The sequence below is a fragment of the Antechinus flavipes genome, chromosome 3 (assembly GCF_016432865.1).
Source record: "Antechinus flavipes isolate AdamAnt ecotype Samford, QLD, Australia chromosome 3, AdamAnt_v2, whole genome shotgun sequence".
Lineage (NCBI taxonomy): Eukaryota > Metazoa > Chordata > Mammalia > Dasyuromorphia > Dasyuridae > Antechinus > Antechinus flavipes.
This window is the reverse complement of record NC_067400.1, coordinates 633,987,669-634,003,317: the sequence shown is the minus strand read 5'-3', so window position 1 is coordinate 634,003,317 and position 15,649 is coordinate 633,987,669. Positions and strand designations below refer to the sequence as shown.

The window sequence follows — 15,649 nt, the reverse complement described above, 5'->3', positions numbered from 1 at the left end:
CTAGTCTTTTGTTGGGGAGCCAGTTCAGTACGGCCATTATCTGTTTTCCTTCGCTTTTGACACGGCCTGGCCCAGCCAGTCAGTGAGTCTGAACACCCAAGAGACTGCTGGGTGCAGCTAGAGAGAAAAAGCCAAATGAGGCAATTGTCAAGGCTTCCATGTGAAGGAAGCGAATGCCCGGTCATGTGGGGAGGGAGCACTAACAGCGGGAGGCCCAGGGAAGGTTTCCGTGAGGAGGTGGCTTGGAGGGAGTCCGGAAGGCATGGAAAGATTGGGGGAGGTGGAAGGCACATGGAGTCGAGAGATGGGAGATGAGACAGCAGGAGAAGGATGGGAATTAGGATGTGTGAAGGATAGTAATAAAAATTAGGTTTTGAAAAGTAGCTTGGATCCAGGTTGTGAAAGGCTCTAGATGAGGAGTAATTTGATCTCATTGGTAATTGGTAATCCCACTGCAGTTTGTTGTACAGGGCACTAATGTGGTTAAACTTGTGCTCTCAGAATATCACCTTAGCAGCCACATCTAGGAAGAACTAAAAAGAGGAAGGATTTGAGACGAGGAAAATAGCTGGAAAGCTTTGGCAATAATTGAGATGGAGAGTGATTAAAAGCCATGATAGCTCTGGGCTAGAAAAGGGGATGAATGCAATAGACCTATAGAGGTAGAGTCAAAATTTAGGGTACTTGCAACTGATTAAATATGGGGCAGTGAGAAAAAGAATTCAGGTATGAACTTGAATGCCTGAAAGGGTGGTAGTGCTCTCATTTAGGATTGGGATGTTTGGAAGAGGGGTTAGTTTGTGGGGGGTATGCGATTGAGATCGATGCCTCTAGCATTATTGTGTGTCCAGTTTTTGGCTCATACATAGAGATAGTCAACCCTCATTTCCTTATTTGTTGCATATTAGACATTTGGGGATGTGGGACTGGAGGTGAGAAGAGAAGCTAGAGATGAATGTATGAATCTGGGAGTCATCTCCAAGGAGAGGATAACTGAGTGATTGATAAGGTGACCAAATGAGCGATTGTAGAGAGAAAAAAGAAGAAAAGCTAGGGCCGAAGGATGAGGTATACCACCACACATAAAATAATTTGGAAAAGGATGGGAGAATTCTGAGATAGCAATCTCATAACAATCCAAAGAGGTGAGAGGGTGGCCAATAGTTTCAAAGATAACAACTGTGAAAGATGGTCTTTGGATTTGGCAATTAAGATGTCATTATTGATTTTTGAGAGGGTAGCCTCAGTTAAATGATGAGGTTGGAAGCCAGCATACAGAAACTTTAGAAGAAAGGAAAAGCACTTTCCCAAGGCATTGTTTTTCAAAGAAGAGAAGACAGTTAAAGTTTGATCTCTGTCAGTAGTGATAGGTTATAATGAAGTTCTTCGTTTTTTCAAAGAACAGTGGAGGGGTGTGGGTGTACATATACACACATATACACAGCAAGAAAGGAACCTAGGTAAGGAAAGACTGAAGATAAACAAGAATGGGGATGATAATTCATGTAGTTTGTTGGGAAAGGGGGAGGAAATAGGATGAAGGGTACATGTATCAGCCTTGGTAAGCAAAAGGGCCACTTTTGGCCAGACTGTAGTAAGGGGAAGTAATAATCCTAAGCCTGGCCCCAGGATGTGAAATGAAGAAGAGAGAAGGAAAAAGCTCCAAATTAATGAGTGTTCTCATTTCCACATTATTCATCATCCTCCTTTATGGAGAAGATAAATACAATCTAAAAGTTAGCAGTTTCCTTTCCCTGAGCACTGAGAATAGTGTATATTCACATTTTTTGTTTGCTTCTTTCAGATTCTTTTATTCAAGAGACTAGGTCTGAAACCAAGGAGTCTACTCCAAAGCAAAGGATTTATATAAGAGTACCATCCCAAGGAAGACTCAAAAAAGATGATCCCAAGATGGAGAAGACATTGGAACATGATAACAGGTTAGAGAGAAAAAAGAGCAACCAGAAGAAACAATCCAGACAAGTAACAAGCGCTCCAAAAAATATTGCCAAACAGAGGCATTTAGTTGAAAGTAATACAGATGGGAGAAAGTTTACTTTAGGATCAGTCTTTGTTCCGAAACAGAATGTTTCTTTAGGAAAAAATCACCAAAATTATGGCTCACAAGGAAACATCATCAAACCAATTTCAGATCTAGTTAAACATAGTAAAATCTCTAAAGGAAAGACCCTTTCTAAATATAATTGTAAGAAGCCCTTCACTTATCACTCAGATTTTGTTCAGTTTCATATGGTGCATTCTGGAGACAAACCGTGTAGTAATGAATGTGAGAAAGCCTTCAGTAAGAGCTCACGTCTCGCTGAAGACGAAAGAATTCATCCTGGAAAGAAAAATGAATGTAAGAAAGAGTTAAGCCATAGTGAAAGCCTGTCTCAAAATAAGAAGGCTAATATTGGAGAGAAACCCTTTAAATGTCATTATTGTGGGAAGGCCTTTAACAACAACTCAAGTCTGGTCCTCCACCTAAGAATTCATACTGGTGAGAAACCCTTTGAGTGTAATGTATGTGGCAAGGCCTTCAGCCAGAGGGGAAACCTCAATGAACATAAGAAAATTCATACTGGAGAGAAACCCTTCAAATGTAATGAATGTGGCAAAGCCTTCAGCAGCAATTCTAGCCTTACTCTGCATCAAAGAGTTCACACTGGAGAAAAACCTTTTAAGTGTAGTGAATGTGGAAAAGCCTTCAGCCAGAGAGGAAACCTCAATGAACATAAGAGAACTCATACTGGAGAAAAACCTTTTGAGTGTAATGAATGTGGGAAAGCATTCAGCCAAAGGGGACATCTTACTGAACATCAGAGAATTCATTCTGGAGAGAAACACTTTGAATGCAGTGAATGTGGAAAAGCTTTCAACCACAGAGTATCCCTTATTGATCATCAGAGAATTCATACAGGAGAGAAACCCTTTGAGTGTAATGAATGTGGGAAAGCTTTCAACCAGAGAGGACACCTTAATGAACACAAAAGAATTCATACAGGCGAGAAACCTTTTGAATGTAATGAATGTGGGAAAGCCTTCATCCATAAGGGAAGCCTTACTGAGCACCAGAGAATTCATGCTGGAGAGAAACCCCTTGAATGTAATGAATGTGGCAAAACCTTCAGCCACCGGACTTCCCTCTATTCTCATCTAAGAATTCATACTGGAGAGAAACCCTTTGAATGTAATGACTGTGGGAAAGCTTTCAGCCATAATGCATCTCTTATTTATCATCAGAGAATTCATACTGGAGAGAAGCCTTTTGAATGTAATGAGTGTGGGAAAACCTTCAGCCATAGAAGATCCCTTCTCCATCACCAGAGAGTTCACACTGGAGAGAAACCTTTTCAATGTAATGAATGTGGGAAAGCCTTCAGCCAGCGAGGGAACCTTTTTTACCATCAGAGAATTCATACTGGAGAGAAACCCTTTGAATGTAATGAATGTGGAAAAGCTTTCAGTCATAGTACATCTCTTATTTATCATCATCGAGTTCATACTGGTGAGAAACCCTTTGAGTGTAATGAATGTGGAAAAGCCTTCAGCCAGAGGGGGCAACTTAATAAGCATCAGAGAATTCACACTGGAGAGAAACCTTGTAAATGTAATGAATGTGGAAAAACTTTCAGTCAGACAGGACACCTTCTTAGACATCAGAGAGTTCATACTGGAGAGAAACCCTTTGCTTGTAATAAATGTGGTAAGTCTTTCAGCCAGAGAGGAAGCCTTGTTCTGCACCAGAGAATTCATACTAGAGAGAAACCCTTTCAATGTAGTGTGTGTTCAAAAGCCTTCAGTCATAGGACATCCCTTATTTGTCATCAGAGAGTTCACAATGGAAAATAAGCCAATGAATATAATGAATTGGAAACTCCTTCAGTTTTGATCATCCATGATGACCACCATAACTATCTTATGGTGGACAGAAATTCCTCAGAACCAATTAATTGGGTAAATCTTAACTACAGGGGACACCTTACTAAATATCAGAAAATTCACAGTAATGGGAAACCCATAAGTGTGATGCCTGTGAGAACACCTTCAGCATTAGCTGAAACCTGCAAATACCCAGAGAATTCATATTGAAGAACCTCCTTATAAAAGTCATGATAGACAAAAACCTTTGTAGTTCATGCTGTATTAGATATCAGAGGCATTATGTTGGAGATTAACAATTAATGATAGGGATGAAATGTTTTGGGGAAGGCTTCATGAAGATCTGCCACTTGTCAAATACTATATAGTTAAGCTGGGAAACTTCCCCACCAATTACACTATTGTTTGCTGCTTTAAGAGAAAAAGCATACCCTCCTTTATCAACCTTCCTGTAATACACGTCAGTTGCCTTTAATAACAAGTTCTGTAATAAGTATGCTCAAGTATGATCTGAAAAGGCATTTGTGTAACTTAAGGTTACCAAAAAATGCTTAGTAAAACCACTGAAGTATTACATTTATTTAGTTGCAAGGAACTCTATTCTCCCCATATTTTTTCCTCTAAAAAATTTAAACTCCCTATCCAGCAACAATCCAGTTGCACAAGCAAGCATAAAACATTATTGTACATGAAACTATAGATCCCATTTTTTGCTTTTTAAGTAAAAATTTACATTCACTTCAGCAGGTCAGCATGGAATAATGGGTGGTGGACTCTCTGCCATTTATACCGTTGTTACTTTATCCTTCTCTGTATAAAGAGTAATTGCCTAGGAGTTAAATATTAACAGCTCTTTCTATTGAGGTTGCCAAAAGTCTTCTAGTCACCCAAGTTTGCATCCTTGGAGTCACCTTTTCTTCTCCAGCCTCTTAACCTATATGTTATTGACTCTTGTAGTTTCCAGTTCCACAGTTTGTTTTAAATCTGTCCACTTCTTTCCGTTCTTAGTTTGGATCCTTATCCCCTCTCACATGGACTACTGTAGTAGTTTCTTGATTGCTCTCTCTGTCTCTTCTCTTCTTGAACAGTTTTATCCAAGTGGTGAAATCACCAAACCAGGTTGCAAGTATTTGAGGAGCAGGATTTGAAGACCTTTAGATGATTTTTTTCTATCTTGAAGTAATGGAAGAGTCAAAGGGGATTTTTTTTTAAGCTATTGATACAAGCAAAGTATATATAATCAGATCTTCTGAACAGGACAGGTTATGGTATAATATAGGTGGCTTGAGGATAAAAAGCTGACTCTGAAGGAAGTAAATTTTTTTAAAGACTATTAACATGTGAGATTGTTTCCTCCCCCCCCCCCATATCTCTGTTTTTCCTTAGCAATTAGTTAATCTCATTTAATGTATTTGTTGTAATCTGTCATTGCTATGGCCACAAGAGAAATTCCTGTCTCCTACCCAACCAACCCTTGCTGAAAGTCCAAAAGAAAATTTGATAAAAGGGAGAAGGGTACAAAAAGTGTAAAGCCATTTCCAAAGCTCGTTCATGTAAAACATAGTTCTATTGAATCTACATACCCTGAATTAGTTGACAATCATGTATGAGTCAGCCCCAGTCACTGGAGACCAGTTTTTGGCATCCTCTCAGAAATGCTCTAGGGTGAATGGCTAGTTCCAGGAGAGGTCCTCTGAAATCTCATCAAGTGGATGAATTCTCAAATTGAGCAAAAGTTCTTTTGATCACCTCTACTACAAAAAATATATATATATATCTCGTGGTTAAAAACTGTTTCTACTCTGTTTTCTTCTGTTCATTTTAAATCATCCAGGAATGCTGTTTTGTCGGACTCTTCTAGAACATATTCATATAGTGTCAATTTTTTTTTTGTTGATATGCTGTAATATGTTGATAATATGCCTATGTGTACCAACATTTCATTCATGCAATAAACCCTGCTTAGTGATTAGGATGTAAATTTCTCAAGGGCATGGTCTTTTTTTTTTTTTTTAATCCCCAATACTTAGCACAGTATCTGGCATTTAGTGCTAATCATTGATTAAATAATGCTTGTTGATTAATGTTGAATAATTTTGTTCCCATATTTGGAAACTGATGTCGAGTATTTCTGCATGTATATTAAATAGAAAATATCTTAAAATTTTATTTTCTAGCATCATCTTGCTGAATCAGCTTGCCCATTTAAACAATGCAAATCAGAATTTTAAAGGGCATTATTATTCATTGAACTCAATAAGAGAATAGTGAATTTTACCTGTGAAAGCCTTCTGAGTTTCAGATGGCCAGCGAGGGACTACCCTTGCTTCCTACACCAAGTTGCCTGATGATCATTTGGCTCCCTTGGCAATCTTGTATCTTGTGATGGGGCCACTGCTGTTTGTGTCTTTTGGCTCCAGGGCCTCAAAACCCCTGCCAGGCTTTTGGAGCTCATTAAGCAGACAGGAAGTGGCTACAGGATACCTGCATGCTCTGAAGTAGATCCCCAAGCCCACAATTTGGTGTGTCCGGAAGTGAGGTCCCCTATTTTCTTGAGGGACATTGCAGCTGGCAGAGGACAAGGCTCTCCCTGGTCAGCCCCTCCTTAGACTGTGAGCTCCCTGAGAGCAGGAACTCTTTGGTTTCCTCTCATCCCTAGTGCTGACCACATGGCCCGGCTCGCACTAGTTGCTTCATAAATACTTACTGACTCATCAATAGGAATAAACTATCTTGTATCCAATTCATGTTTTTACATGTGAATATTTTTTACTTCCCCCATTCTAGAGACTTTGGAATAATCACTTTTATTATATCTAAGTCCATGAGGATAATAGTTAATGAACTCATTAGCATGAGAATGGTGACCCTAGCTGCTATTTAGATTTTTGCCAGGATTGAACTTTGTCCACAGAGGTCTCCTGTGCTCTTAGCCTTGATTTTTATGAATTAGGTGAATACAAAATATTTTCAAAGCCTTCAAGAGGAAGGCTCACTAGAGGAATCTAAAAGGCCTCAGAAAACTGAGTCCACAATGGTCTTTCTCCATGAGGACCAAAGCAACATCACTGTGTTGTGGTCAAGGAAAGCTGGTCCACCAGTGGCCAATGAGAACGGGAGCTTGGCAAGTTCTACCACAGGGCGAGCACAAACAGCACGGGCCTTCGGGGCGGGACAGCTTCAAAGGTGTGAACTGTGCATTTCTTTTCAGCTGCTGCAATTCTGCTTTGTTCATAAAACCACCTCCCCTCTGAAGGATCCTATGCTGGTGACTCCCAGGTCCTGCAGTGGTTCCATGGTTTTGTGTTTTGTTTTTTGAGGCATCGGGGTTAAGTGACTGCCCCAGCAAACCCAACTAGTGTCGGAGGCCAGATTTGAACATGGGTCCTCCTGACTGCAGGGCCGGTGCATTGCCCACCATGATGGCTAGCTGCCCCCCAGGTCCATGGTTCAGAGAGCCTGAAAGTGTCCTTTCATCACTTCTGGCCTCCATATGGGCACGAATCCTGTGTGAGTTCTCTGTAAAATAGTCATTTAAAGATGGATTTGGCGCTGGCCCACGCGGTGGGCTCATGGCAGGCACTTTGCACTTCAGCCCAAGACAGGGTCTGGGGCCCTAGGGAGTACCAGCTGTGTGCCAGGGGCAGGACTCTCTATGTGGCACTGAAGCTGGTCCTGAAGAGAACCAAAGAATGTGAGAAATGGAGGTGGTTCGGGGGAGCATTTCAGGCATGGAGAACAGTCCCTGTAGACATGGGGACTCCGTTGAGGGGAGAAAATCCAGTGGGCCAATGTAAGGGAGGCGGGAGTCTGGAAAGGAATTGAGGGACAGAAGACATGATTTATCCCTTAAAATAGATGGCCCCGGTTAAAGCAGGGGAGCCAGGCTTTTCAGTAAACGGCCTCGGGGAGAGGTGGTGAGGACCTAGAACAAAAGTGGAAGCCCTATGAGTAAGTGGATAGAGTAAAAGGAAGGTGGAACAGCAGGGCTCGGCAGTTGGTGGGACCCAAGTTGGGGCAGTAGAAGAGTGAGCCATGGAACAGCAAAGTCCTCAACGGGTTTGGCGATCAGGAGGCACGGGAATCGGAGCCCAGCAGACCCGGAGGCGTGGGGGGAGAGATGAAAGGAAAGAGGAAGATAGTGAGAGGGAGAGAGAAGGGAAGAAGGGAGGGGGGAAAAGAGTGAGAGGGAAGGGAGAAAGATGGGGAAGGAAGGAAGGGGGAGAGAGAGGCAGGAGAGACAGAGCCTGCTCTGGCATTCAAGTCACCCAGAATTACAACTCTTGTTTCCTTTCAGCCCATTGATGCTAAGGTCTCCAGGTCTTCATAAACAGTTTCTTTGACCTCATCACGGTTCATCATGGTGGGAGCACAGGACCCTGAAGCTAAAGAGGAGGAGATTTTGCTCCAACCCACCTCCAGCCTGACATTCCATGGTCCCTAGCCCAGGCAAAAGTGAGCCCAGTAGGCAGAGCTGCCCAATTTATCTGTTATTTCTATGGCTAGCAAATCCCACCATGTCATTTCTTCCTATTCCTCTATCATTTAATAGCTGGTAACTTGCCCCTAACCCTCACTTTCATTCTCTCACCCCACTCTCACTAACCCTAACCCCACTCTCCTATGTCCTATGTCTAATTGCCCACCTTTCAATTGTTCCCTTTAGAATTGCCATGCAATGATGAGAAAGCCTTTCCTTCATTTGATGGAAGCTAGTGACTCCACTGTGGGTCTAGTGCTAAATCTGAAGTCACAAGGTTCTGAGATTTGGACTGCTTTTTTTCATTGATGGTCAAAATCCGTCCCAAACCAGGAAGTCTTTAATTCATCACTTAACAATAGTCCTCAAAATGAGATGGTGAAAGGCTATGAATTACCCTTTATGATAATGCTGAACCTTCTTTCAACTTAGAAAACAACCTTATGATAAAGGGTAATTCATAGTCTTTCACCATTTCAATCTGGGTTAACTTTCCAGTTATTTTTTTCTAATAGGTTTTTTTTTAATTTTCAAAATATATGCAAAGATAGCTTTCAACATTCACCCTTGCAAAACCACTCAGTTTCCAGTTTCTTGCCATTACAAAAAGAGCCGCTACAAACATTTTTGCACAGGTGGGTCATGTTCTCCTTGGGATACAGACCCAGTCATGTGATAAGGTTAGTGGTAGTGAAAAGGGGCAAGAATTGGGATGGGGAATCCCCTCTCGTCAGTGCAGGTCCAATGCGGAAGAATTCGCAAACCCGAAGATCTGTGTGGCAAAAGAAGGAAATTTTATTAGCACTGAGAAGCCAGCTTTGCTAGGAAGACAGACTTCTCCGGGGGTAAGATCCTGTCAGGGAAAATGGCAAAAGTTAACACTGAGAATATCTTTACAGTGGGCCAAAGTCCTGGCAGGCAGTCTTGCTAAGAAGAGAGCTTCCTTGGCAAAGCAAATTCCTGTTTCGGACTTCTGCAAAGACTTGGAGTTCAGAATTGCTTCCATTCAGGGTTGAATGAGATTTCTTCTATGTTGTCAAAGCCCCAGGCCTAGATCTCCAGTTGAAAAGAGATTTGTTATCTGGGAGTTTCCAGCCACTCAACAGGACTATTAGGGCGAGATCTGCACCTGAATGGAACCACTTAACTTGGGGAGGGCATTGTCTAGGAAGGTGAGCTTTTCCCAGGAGAGAGCCTGCCACCCAGAATCTCCCTTCTTTTACATATGAAAGGGGATACAGTTTCAGGGTTCACCCCATTAATGGCATTGCTGCATCAAAGACTATGCCCAGTGATGGCCCATTGGTATACTTCCAAATTGTTCTCACAGTGACTGGATCAGTTCACAGTTCCACCACCAATGCCTCAGTGTCCCAGTTTTCCTGCATCCCCTCCAACATTTATCCTTTTTTCCTGTCATCCCAGCCAATCTGAGAGGTGTGTAGTGGTATCTCGGAGTTGTCTTAATTTGTATTTCTCTGATCAATAGTGATTTAGAGCTTTTTTTCATAAGATTAGAAATGGTTTTGATGCGGGGAAAGATTCCTTTCTAGATTCCCACCGGCTCCTAGTTAATGTAAATTACCCTTTAATCCTGGTCCCTTTGAATTCCAATAGAAGATCCGGACCTGTCCCAGCCCCACCCGGATCTGAGCCACCTTTGGGGCGATACCCAAAAGCCCCTCGAGGTAAATTTCCCATTATAAAAGGGAGACGCTGGGACCCCCTCTTTGCAGAAATCCCAAACATGCTAGCCATGTGAGGACCCTCTGTCCACTGGACCCTCTGTCCGGTGCCCTCCTTATCTCTACCTTCACCTGTCTCCTTATTGCCAAACTCAATAATAAACCTCTTTTATCAATCTAGCTCTCGGGCCAATAAATGCCTTTATTGGGGACTCGCGCTGCTACTAGACTTCATTTACCACCCGATCCTTGCACCGAATCCAAGGGGATTGCAGGGGAGCTCTGCTTGACTCCCTGTACCCCAAACCTGCCACTAGACTTTAACTAAACCCTAATTTCATTTAGGTCCCCCAAATCCAGACCTCAACAGTTTCTTCTGAAAATTGTGTTTTAAATCATTTATCAGTTGGATAATGGTTGTATTCTTATAAATTTGAGTCAGTTTGTTGAGGTCTGGATTTGGGGGACCTAAATGAAATTAGGGTTTAGTTAAAGTCTAGTGGCAGGTTTGGGGTACAGGGAGTCAAGCAGAGCTCCCCTGCAACCCCCTTGGATTTGGCGCAAGGATACGGCGGTAAATGGGGTCTAGTGGCGGTGTGAGTCCCCAATAAAGGCATTTATTGGCCCGAGAGCTAGATTGATAAAAGAGGTTTATTATTGAGTTTGTCAGTAAGGAGACAGGTGAAGGTAGAGATAAGGAGGGCACCGGTCCAGTGGACAGAGGGTCCTCACATGGCTAGCATGTTTGGGATCTCTGCAATGAGGGGGTCCCAGCGTCTCCCTTTTATAATGGGAAATTTACTTCGAGGGGCTTTTAGGTGTAGCCCCAAAGGTGGCTCAGATCCGGGTGGGGCTGGGACAGGTCCGGATCTTCTATTGGAATTCAAAGGGACCAGGATTTGTGAGTTAAAGGGCAATTTACATTATTAACTAGGAGAGGGTGGGAATCTAGAAAGGAATCTTTCCCACATGAAGTTCTCTATATATTTTAGAAATAAGGCCATTATCAGAACCCTTCTTCCCAGTAATTAAAAGTGGGAGAATAAGTGACCTGGATTACACATGGAAGGTGCAGGTAATTAGTAATAAACAAGCCCATACCTGGGAAATGTGAGTGCTCTTTGTAGTGCTGTTGACTTTACCCTGAGGTAAGGGAAAGGGAAAGGCAGATCCTGGAAAAGCTTACTTTGGGATGCTGCGGGAAACACATTTGTGTAGATATGGCAGCCAATGTGCCTTTCATCAGGGAGCTGGCAGCGGAGCCCCAGTAACACATTACACCTTCAAGAAAGAGAAAGGGGTTAAGCTATTTCCCATTCACTTCACAACTACTTGTAGGAAGGAGGCGTCTTTGGGCACCTTATATATGTGTGTGTGTGAAAATACGTATATATGTGTGTGTGAAAATGTGTGTATGTGTTATGAAAATATGTGTGTATATTTGTGTGAAAATATCTTTATAGGTGTGTATGTGTGTCTATGTATGTGTATCTGTGTATATGTTTGTGTATATGTGTATATGTGTGTATGTGTGTGTATCTATATATGTGTGTATGTGTATATATGTGTATTTCTATACATGTGCATATCTATGTATGTGTGTATATGTGTATTCATGTATATATTGTGTATATATGTGTGTAGGTGTATATGTGTGTTCATGTATATGTGTATGTGTGTATGTATAAGTGTGCTTGTGTGTACCTGTGTATGTGCATGTGTGTGTATAGATGTGTGTGCATATGTATGTGTATATGTGTGCAGGTATATGTGTGCATGCATGTGTATGTGTATGTGTATATAAATAAATGCATGCCCTGTGATTGAGGAGCTTGATTCTTCTGATCAACAAAGGAGAAGACACACTCCTTTTGATCTGGAAAAAATTAAGGATTTGAAAAACGGTTGCAGTCTTAATGGGGCTACATCATCTTATGTTAATATGTTACTAGAGAATTAGGCTTATGAAATCCTAACCCCGAGTGATTGGAAATCCATAGCAAGGACATGTTTAGAACCTGGACAAAACTTGTTGTGGCTTTCGGAGTATTGTGAATAATGTGGGATTCAAGCCCAACTCAATAAACAAACTGGAGCTAACGTACAAATCACCTTTGACCAACTAGCAGGTGAAGGTCAGTATGCAGACAATTCAGAACAGATTAATTACCCCACAACAACTTAGGAACCAATTGCTGCTTCTGCTATGCTTGGGGTTCCCCCCCAGGGAAAGATCGAGGGGAAGCCTTCACAAAAATAGAGCAAGGTCCCAATGAACCCTTTGCGGATTTGGGGGGACGTTTGCAGAAGCTGTCACAAGAACCATTGGAAAAAATGCAGCTACAAGAATTATGATCAGACAACTGGCTAAGGAAAATGCCACTGAGGTTGCAGAAGAGTTATATGGGGGCTAGGCAAAGATGCTCCTTTAGAGGAGATCATAAGACCCTGTGCCACAGTGGGCACAAATGCTCATTATACTCAGATTATGATGGACATGGGAAGACAGGGTCCTTCTTGGCAAGAGACTTCTAGAGAGAGTCGTCAATGCTTTCAGTGTGGAAGATTGGACATCTTAGAGCTCAGTGTAGGTGCAGAGATAGAGTGAGAGGACAGGCTGAGAGAAGACCTAAAACCCCATGTCCGAGGTGCAACCAGGCTTCCACTGGGCCTCAGACTGTAGATTGACCCAGGGAAATGAGAGGCAGGGCCCAGCTCCAAAACCTCAAACAAAAGACAGGTGGGGAGTGATGGCAGCCGAGGTTACACCTTTAGAAGTTCAGGGCTCTGATGTGATCAATCAGCCAAAAAGCAATCACGTGGCAGAAAGGGATTACAAGTGGGGAGAATACAGGCTTTTTAACCCAACAAAAGGGCAGTGTCCAGTGCAAACAGCTCCAATGTAATTGCCAAGTGATGAGGAGAAATTTAGAAAGGGGTAAATAGAAGGGAATTAGATTAACTGCCTGGGAGAGAGGGTTTGCTGTATTTCTACAGGTGGAGAAGGAATCAGATGGGTGCCAACGAGCCATATTCGCCTTGTCCATCAGAGAGAGACAGAAAAAGAGAAAAAACTCAAAACAAAGGAGAAGACTTAAAAAACATCTGACACTGAAAAAGCATGGCTGACAATGAGACTTGAAAACCAGCAGGAATCTTTGGATTCCCCGAGATGAAAAATTGTCGATGAGCCTATTGCAGGACTTCAAAACTTGCAGAAATGAGTGGATTCCTGGCATATGAAGTAATGGACAATGGACTCCTTTGGACTATTTCTAGGACTTATGGACATGTATAATTCTGCATGTTGATTCATGTTATTTGTTACATTACTATTAGCCTGTGTTATATTGCTATGTGCTTATGTAATTATGTGTAATACCTCCCATATTGATGGATTCATGTATACCTGTTTCAAGTGAGCCCCTTCAGAAACCCGCTAATCCGATTTGATTTCCCATTTCCTTTGGTGTTTTCATCTCCTTTCCTGAGACGTTGGGAAGGGCGTGATCACCTCCTTTTATGGTGTTTTCACCCCTTTTTTGAGAAGTCAGGGAAGGTGTGATCACCTTTTTTGGGGGTTCTCACCTCCTTGAGAAGTCAGGAAGGTCATGACCACCATGTTCTAAATCAAAAGAAAGCGGGAGATGTGATGGGCCAGAACTTGAAACAAGGCACTAAGTGGAACTGAGGAGACAGTGGTTAAATCTAGTTTAGCATCGATTTAATCCTACAACAAATAATGGTTCCCAGTGATAGAATGATTGGTGTGTACTCAGTGCGGGGCATATAAGCCAGGAGCCTCAGCCAGGGAGATTCAGAAGCCAGGGGAGGAGGCGGGAGCTCGGGCTCTTGGAACCAAGGAGAGATGCAGGCATCAGGAAAAACTGGCCGAGCCCCAAGCGGAGGAGACAGGACTTTGAAGGAGACAATAAAGGATTTGGACTTTAACCCCTGGCTGCACTTGTGGGGATTCCTGAACTGAAAGGAAGGCTGCCCCAGAGCCCTGAAGAAAATCTCAACAGAGAATATGACATTTAGAGAGAACATTACATGTGAATGCATATGTGTGAGTATGTGTATATATATGTGAGTATACGTGTATATGTATGTGTGCGCCTATGTGCACGTGTGCATATATGTCTCTGTGTGCATGCATACTGTGTATTCATGTATATATTGTGTTCGTGTGTATGTGTGGTACTGTGTGTGCATATATGCATATGTGGGTGTGGGTGTGCTTGTACATGGGTATGTGTGCACGTGTATGTATGTTTGTATGCATGTATACTGTGTATTCATGTATATATTGTGTTCGTGTGTATGTGTGGGCCTATGTGTATTCATGTGTGCGCATGTACATGTATGTGTGTGCATGTGTATGTGTGTGTGCGTGGGTGTGTGCATGTGTGTGGGTTGTGTATGTACATATATGTGCGTGGGTGGTGTGCATGTGTATATGTATGTGCATATGTGTGTGTGGGTGTGTGCATGTACATGTATGTGTGTGGGTGTGTGCATGTGTATATGTGTGCGTATGTGCGTGGGTGTGTGCATGTGTGTGGGTTGTGTATGTACATGTATGTGTGTGGGTGTGTGCATGTACATGTATGTGCGTATATGTGTGTGCATGTACATGTATGTGTGTGGGGTGTGTGCATGTACATATATGTGCGTGGGTGGGTGTGCATGTATATGTGTGTGCTCTGGACCGATGGCAAAGGGAGCGGAGGAGGGGCAGGAAGGGCCTTTGTGTGGTGCTGACGTGCGCTGATGTCACTTGGTGAGGCCCCGGGTGGTTCTGGGGCCCGGAGCGATCAGCGGGGAGCGGCTCATCAGGTGTGAAGTAAGAGGCTTACAGGAGGCCAAGCGGGACGGCGGGCGGGCCCTCACAGCCGCTCCCACCGATGGTCAAGCTTGCTCAGCCGGAGTGGGCGCCCAGGAGGGCGATGCCGGGGGCCTGTCCACCCCTTCCCGGGACGGGGCGCCGTGGGCACCAAAGAAATGCAGTCGGAGCCCGGCCCTTTCCCTCTGCAGCCGCGGCCCCGCCCTCCTCCGAGCCCAGTTCTCTGGGGACGCCCGATGCCGGAAAGGCTCAGCAGCACGAGGGAATGGGAACCGTTTCCGGGGCACGATGCGCGCCCACACTGGCGCACCCCTGTCCTCAAGGAGCCCTTGGCAGCGCCCAGTGCCCAGGAGGCTTTCCGCTCCGAAAGGCACAAAAAGGGCCCCTCCCGGCGGCCGGGCCAGGGAAGGCAGCTTTCCATTTCCTTCTTTTCCTAGACCCGGAGGCAAAGATGGGGGCGTGGCCAGGGCGCAGTCCCAGCTCCTCCTGAGCAGCGCCGCCTACTTTACCCCACGATGCACCTGGCTCCACCACGTGGCCCCGCTCAGTCCCGTCCCGGGCCGCTGGGGGCCCCGGACACTGCAGGCTCCCCCTGCCGGCGGCTCGCGGACTCTGCGGCTGCCCTTCCTGGGCGGGCACGAGGCCAGGTGGGGGCGGAGGCTGGGGCCGCTTCCCCGGGTAGAGTTTTTCACGTGGGCAGCAAATTCGGCCACACCTTTGGAGCCCGCGGTTCCACGTGGTTTCCGTGCCCCAGAA

General features: G+C 43.9%; 1 protein-coding gene across 1 annotated transcript in view; it reads left to right on the top strand.

Moving 5' to 3' along the window:
- LOC127556881 (zinc finger protein ZFP2-like) overlaps positions 1–6,625 on the top strand; it is a 38,368-nt gene extending 31,743 nt beyond the window's left edge. Inside the window, exon 7 of the mRNA XM_051990378.1 lies at positions 1,805–6,625. Within this exon, the coding sequence (XP_051846338.1) occupies positions 1,805–3,852 (2,048 nt within the window). The 3' untranslated portion in view covers positions 3,853–6,625. The remainder of the gene's footprint in view (positions 1–1,804) is intronic.
- Positions 6,626–15,649: the final 9,024 nt, after the last annotated feature.